Below are 6,408 nucleotides of genomic sequence, written 5' to 3'. Positions count from 1 at the left end.
AATTTGCATAATACTCCAACAAACACACACAGGAAAAGGGCTATCATCCAATGATTCATGGTGGGAAGCAACCATAACCTACTTTATTTGAATATATAAGTAGGTGCCTTTTCCAAGTCTTAACATTTCTCAACACACACATTGGTATATCCGCACAAGTTAATTGAGAGCAAGCAATGCAGAAAGCCAAGTATTATCACATAATCGCATGATCTGAAGTCTAGTTACCATATAAATATTTAGATTTTCATCTAATCTGAATTTTCAAAATGTTGAAGAACATATGAAAGATATATATATACATACATACATATATATATACATACATACATACATATATTATAATCTTACTGTTTAACACCTTCATCCTTCTCTTATCTGAATGGGTCTTATCTAAATTTCTGGGGAAGGAAATGGAAAGTATATGGCCAATATCTTGCCTCAAACAATGTCACAGAAAGATGTTTTTCTAATTCTTCAAGTTTTTCATATAAAGTATCATCCACAAAGTGTTACAGGCAAATTTTGCTATAAAGTTACCAAAGTTGGTCCTGGTTGTGCTTGCAAAGAGGCAATGAACTGTTGGTCATATGACATTTCATTAGCATATCATTGTTTCAGGATAGAGATAGACTAACGAGTGAACATGGTTGTGGAAATATTTATCACCTGTCATGTACAAAAGGTATTAATGTCTTTTATTTCTTCCTACTTCCCCTTCTGCATGATTTTGCATCCGGTTTTGCATGATTGTTTAAGAAGGCAAAAGGTACCAAGACACAAATGCAGGTAAGGACCACTTAATAGCAAAGCAATTTACATACTTCAGTTTCCATAATGGCAGAGATAAAACACTCAGAAATTACCTTAATAAAAAAAATTCAGAAACTTATTTACCCAAATGTACTAATGCATACTTTTGCACCGGTGAATAATGCTGTTTTTGCCAAAAAAAAAAATCAGAAAATATTTTGCATCATGATCATAGACATAGTTGTCCCATGACAATTAAATTCAGGAAAAAAAATCAAAACATACTGTTGTTTCAATTCTGCAGCTGCAAATAAATCACAAACAGCTTGGTTTAGGTAAGTCGAAAATGAATGTAGGTATCCATTCCTCATCGTCCAAATGAAAGCTCTTCAACCCTGACATGAACAAAATGATATTGAGTGAGGTCCAAAAGAAGATAATGGACACTAAAAATCCGAGTGCATCGCATTTGATTTACACTTTACACTGCATGTAATATTTCATTTACAACACCAGAATCGCCCGATTAACTTTTTCTAGTGCTGTGTCAATGACTATGGTTGGTGTTAGATCACACTCAAGAAAGATTATTTTCCTTGCCATGGAGTATTCAATAAAAATGGGACCGCAAAAGCACAAAAAAAGAAAGGCTCAAAAAACGAAGTTGCTATGTTTTGAGTCCAAAGAACATTAACATATCCTTGTGTGAACCAGAGCAGGCCCACAATGGAGATTAAACAGAAAGCAGATAGAACATGAAATTTACCCAGAAATGCTTCCATACACATGATAATTTGAGCTTATTCTGAAAACAACATTCTACCAGTATGCGAGATAATTAATAATAAAAAGATTCACTTGAACAATAATTCCTGACAAATTTTAAAGCCAACTTAGCAGCTAAGACTCCGTAGATTGGGGGTTACAAGGATAAAGCTACTATTCCAATATAAATAATTTCATGCCAATCTTTGTTGTTTCCCCTGGAAAATGTATGTCATTTTTGCTGCAGTCAAAATACTTAACGGACTCAGGAATGGGGAATCTAGACAAGCTAAAAATAATCCAATTACTCAACTAGTTTGCAACTGCAATGCATGATGATCTTTAACCCTTTATGATAATTTCTGTTCCCGGCGGATTGGAACAGTATTGTAAACTGTAACTCTTAATTCTTATTTTAGCAATAAGAATAAAGCAAAATCGATCCATAACCTGTAACCCAAATCTTGCAGTCAAACATATTTCGGTTGATTATAAGACCAGTTAGAACTTTTAGGTTGATTCGAAACATCACGAATCGAATCATAATCTAAAGATAATAGTCTTCGTTTTAACTCCAAAACCATGACGGAACATCAAGGACAGAGATACGGGTCGACCTGGGAGGATCGGTGGCCGGCAGCGGCGGCGTGCTGCTGGTGCTCGGGGTGGCAGCGCTCCTCGGGGAGGGCGACGAGGTAGGAGAAGATCATGCCAACGAAGCAGACATGGTAGAGAGGCTGGATGGAGATTGTCTCGATGTACTTCTAGATGTAGCGATCAACCGCCTGGTCCGCGCTCTTCTTGATGTGATCCCATGACAGCTTGGGCTTCAGGTTCGAGGGAATCTCCCTCACCTTCATCCCCTTGATCTCGTTGTAGAACGCTCGCAGCGCCATCGGAGCACCACCATTGCTAAAATCCCTAACCCGATAAATCGAGATAACACAAAAGAGGCGGACTTTGCGGATCCACGACCCCAGTTTCCGATCTGAATTCGAAAATTCTCGTATTTAGACTCACATTCGGGTCGCATGTTTCTCACCAGAATTGGATTCGGGCATTCAGTGAGATCCGATCCGATAGCAATCTGCGCGTTCACGAATCGTTTTCCTTTTTGACGGATTTTGCCTCGCTGGCGGCAACTACGGTGCATCAGCCCGTGTTCCGAAACGTGGACGGTGCAGATCAATTGTGTGACGTGTCGGGCTTGATTTATTATAGCTGCTGCCTGAGGAACAACATACGGCTCAACTCGCTCCATATCTCGCTCCGCGAAACACATCGTTTCCGTTTTCCCTTCGGCGATGGCGGAAGAACCCCAAACCTATCGCTCTCATCCCCATCCGACACCTCCAACCACGAATAGCGCTGTTACACCTCAGGTGCGTGTAATCGTTTGGATCCCTTCGACCCCGCCCATGGCTTGGCCGTCTCTTTTTGATTCATTTGCTGGATCGGATCGGTTTCGTTAGAGGTAGGGTTTGTGTCTGCCGACATGTGGGTGAAGCACGATTCTTCTGCTTTCTTGTCCATTTCGGAATTTTATGATTATACGTCTCGCTTCCATTCGTTCAACTCTGCGTTTGGTGACTTTCGTCCTGAGAATCGATATCTGGGCTTCACCTGTTTTCTCCGAGTCATTGGTTTATAACTCGAGTTTGGAGGCGTTAAAGATTTAGTTTTTTTTATCCCTTTTCTCGTTACATCTCGTTTCTGATGGGTAATTGGTGTCATTCGGGAATATATGAGCCATATGTGCGGTAAGTAACCATCTGAAGCGAAGTGATAATTTCCCCTCTTCTCGAGGAAAATATAATATATCAGCTTGTGTAAATTCTTCAACGTAGATGTTAAAGTTGGATATATTTTTTTTAGTGCACATCTCTTTTCTGTGCACTATTAATTGCATTGGAGAAATTAATTCCTCTAAGAAGGGCCCAATTATTTTGTCTTTTGATGGTTACTGACCTCATATGTGTTGGCAATTCAGGTACCTGGTATTTCTGGCTTCCAGGTGTCTCCACTCATTTTGCCTGGAATGCTTCCTATCCAAAATCCAGATTACACTGAACATGGATCAGGAATTTATGCTATTCCATATCTTCCATACACTAGGCCAATGGCTGGGTTTTCTCCTAATACTCTCATTCCATTAAAGTATAACATACCAACGTACGCTTTTATTTCCTTCTGCTAAAATCATATCATCTTTTCATTTGGGTTTAATCAAATTGTAGGCATTTAAATCGAGTCGCTTTTAGTTTCTTAAGACTTCCCCCTGATATTTGTGTTGTTAAAAGCAAGGAACCAGGCTCACCTGTGAAGCCTCTGCAATGTAAAGATACTTGCCTAAAACTGGATATAAAATGAGGTGTAGCTTTGTCATGTTTGCATTCAATCAATAATTTTCAATTTTTGGAGACAATATTGAAGTTCTTCTTTGAGAAAAATTTACTGTTACGCAGTATTGCCCATTTGATCCTTCGTTAAACTTAAGTACACACATAAACTTGAGAACGTATTTTTGTTTAATTATTTTTCACTGTAATAGCTGATGCTTTTTCTGGTAATTGACTTTTGCCAATTTGTCAGAGGGTTTTCTGTTAGAACATTGTTACCGTTATTTTCCTTGCTGTTTTGTCCTTGGTTTTGGTGACATTAATCCTAACTGTGCCTTCTATTTTCTGATTATCATTTGTCAATCCGTCGTATAAATCAATGTCCATCTTTTGAAAATTTGTTTTGCAAGATACTGTTTCTTGAAAAGCAAGATATAAGACTGTGAAGAATGGACTATATTCAGTCTAAATATTATTAATTATACAATTGGTAACCATATAAATTTACATTGCTATTGTGCATTAGCATGTTATTTAAACAGGTAAGAGTATACAAACAGCATCCTTCTGCCTAAATAACTTCCATGAAAATAGAACACCTATTGCTTTGCAGAATCATACTTTTTGACCGTTGACCACTTTATTATAACGATTTTGCTGCAGGATTATAAGTTTTATAATATTTACATAGTAAGCTGAACAGAATTCGTTTTTGCCTTTCTTTCATCTTAGAATCCTTCTGCTCCTTCTTCCCTCTTCTTTACTCTTTTGAGGATGTCCAATCAGCTACGAATATTCAAAATCCAACAACTTTGGTTGCATTTGATTTATTCTGGCCAATTCCAACCTATTTCTGGCTATAAGGTTGGCAAATCAATTACACCAGATCAGTGTTGGATGAGGAATCAGATGTACTGTGCTAAAATTGGCCGAAACTGCAACTGTGCTTGTTGGTCTATGTCATAAACAGAGTGAAAGTATACTAGAAACAATAATGTGAACACATTCTTTTCTTATATCTTATGTGCATCTTTCAGGAGGCCAAGTTTTGGAGGAGCTAGTGATGAGCATGGGCAGGAAGCGAGGCAGCAACATGGCCCTCAAAGACAAGTAGCAGTAAGGAGATTCCACTTTGCATTTCAGCTTGACTTGGGTCTGATCATCAAGTTGGCGGCGATGGTCTTTCTTCTCAGTCAGGATGGATCACCACAAAAGCTCATTCTCCTTATTTTCTTTGCATCATTGGTTTATCTGTGAGATCAAATTCTTTCACTATAATACCTGGAATATATTTGTGCTTTCATTTGCCACAGTTTGCATTTAGTCCCAGTCAATCACCAACAATCTACAATCCTTTGGCTATTATCAGAAATGTAAATGTGATAGTAGAGTCTTGGCTGGTGTCTTAATAGCTTTTCTGGTGGATTGTGTCTCAACTTTTAATTGTTTTATGCCTTCCTAATTCATAGATATCAAACTGGTGCTCTTGCTCCTTTTATACAATGGCTTCAGCAAGCAGGAGCTCCTCGATTGCAAGCTCCTATATGGCTACAGAATGGCCCTCCTGTTGGTCGTGATGGTCAGAATAATCCTCAACCTGGTACGCATCTAAACCTGTGAAGAGTATGTTCCTTGATGTCCTCTTTAAGTCTTAACTACTATTTTGCTTTTCTTCATCTCAATCTATAACATCATGCCAATGAGTTTTGGGAACATCACCTAAGTGAATCATTGAGATAATTGTACTCATGGTACCAAATTTTCCTTTTGTGGATTATGCAATTGCTTCTTTGTGGATGGACCTCTATCAAATTCTGGAAAGCCATTTCAAACAAAGTTGAGCTGGAACCATGTGTTTTTTCTGTACTAAAACATGCCTTTTTAATGGCGGCAGTTGAAAATCATGGTGTTGACGATCAGAATCGGAACCAACCCGCCGAAAACCAGGAGCAACCAGATACCAATGACAATCATCCAGAACGTGAAGGACATGGAAACAATTTTTGGGGAGTGGTGAAAGAGATTCAATTGTTTGTTGTTGGGTTCTTGACTTCTCTTCTTCCAGGCTTCCATAACAACAATTAAGTTATTTCCATAAGTGTTTTCCAAACAATCAATAGGTTGTGATTATTTAGGTCTGAAAATGAGCAAAAAGGGTAACTGGGAAGGTTATAGTCTGTTCCTACCATTACCTTCAGGTTTTTTCGAATTCAAGTGGATTCTTATGTCATGTGGAAAGTTTGATTTTGATTTTAACCGATACTGTGTATGATATTGGTTCGATGTGTTTGATAGATATCACTTTGGAAAAGTTATAGGCCTCACTTGCAAACCATTGTGAAATGTCCCAACTTGATCATGCCTTTGTGTGCACATTCAATCTAAAGTTGAGACAGTACAAATGTACATACATCGCATTGCAAGCTGAAAAATCACATTTATCTCGTCGCCATTCATATCCAATGGTGTCATATGAAATTAACCATGCAAACCCAACTAGAAGAGAGCACAACAAAAGGTTTGGTTTATGTTAGTTGTGACCATTAGTGCA

At 38.2% G+C, this 6,408-nt stretch overlaps 1 protein-coding gene and 1 long non-coding RNA gene across 3 annotated transcripts; one reads left to right on the top strand and one right to left on the bottom strand.

The window, feature by feature from the left end:
• Positions 1-862: 862 nt before the first annotated feature.
• Positions 863-2,492, bottom strand: LOC135648380 (uncharacterized). The gene is made up of 2 exons (XR_010500946.1): positions 2,136-2,492; positions 863-1,148 (listed from the first exon to the last, which is right to left on the bottom strand). It is a non-coding gene; the product is annotated as an uncharacterized LOC135648380 (long non-coding RNA).
• A 251-nt stretch (positions 2,493-2,743) lies between these two features.
• Positions 2,744-6,126, top strand: LOC135648288 (uncharacterized). 2 transcript variants are annotated; one of them, XM_065165786.1, is made up of 5 exons: positions 2,744-2,900; positions 3,509-3,690; positions 4,895-5,110; positions 5,327-5,457; positions 5,752-6,126. In XM_065165786.1, the coding sequence occupies exons 1-5, from the start codon at positions 2,823-2,825 to the stop codon at positions 5,940-5,942; spliced, it is 798 nt and encodes a 265-aa protein (XP_065021858.1). In that variant the 5' UTR covers positions 2,744-2,822; the 3' UTR covers positions 5,943-6,126. The 2 variants fall into 2 exon arrangements, with proteins under 2 accessions (XP_065021858.1, XP_065021859.1); XM_065165787.1 differs by having other exon boundaries at positions 2,861-2,992.
• The last annotated feature ends 282 nt before the right edge of the window (positions 6,127-6,408 follow it).

This window comes from Musa acuminata, chromosome BXJ3-9, assembly GCF_036884655.1.
Source record: "Musa acuminata AAA Group cultivar baxijiao chromosome BXJ3-9, Cavendish_Baxijiao_AAA, whole genome shotgun sequence".
Taxonomy (NCBI): Eukaryota; Viridiplantae; Streptophyta; class Magnoliopsida; order Zingiberales; family Musaceae; genus Musa; species Musa acuminata.
This window is presented reverse-complemented; position numbering and strand designations above follow the sequence as displayed.

Coding starts and splice junctions, on each gene's coding strand:
- LOC135648288 (XM_065165786.1), top strand. CDS start 2,823: ATGGCGGAAGAACCCCAAACCTATCGCTCTCATCCCCATCCGACACCT. Junction 3,691..4,894: donor TTAAAGTATAACATACCAAC/GTACGCTTTTAT, acceptor TGCATCTTTCAG/GAGGCCAAGTTTTGGAGGAG. Junction 5,111..5,326: donor TTTGCATCATTGGTTTATCT/GTGAGATCAAAT, acceptor CCTAATTCATAG/ATATCAAACTGGTGCTCTTG.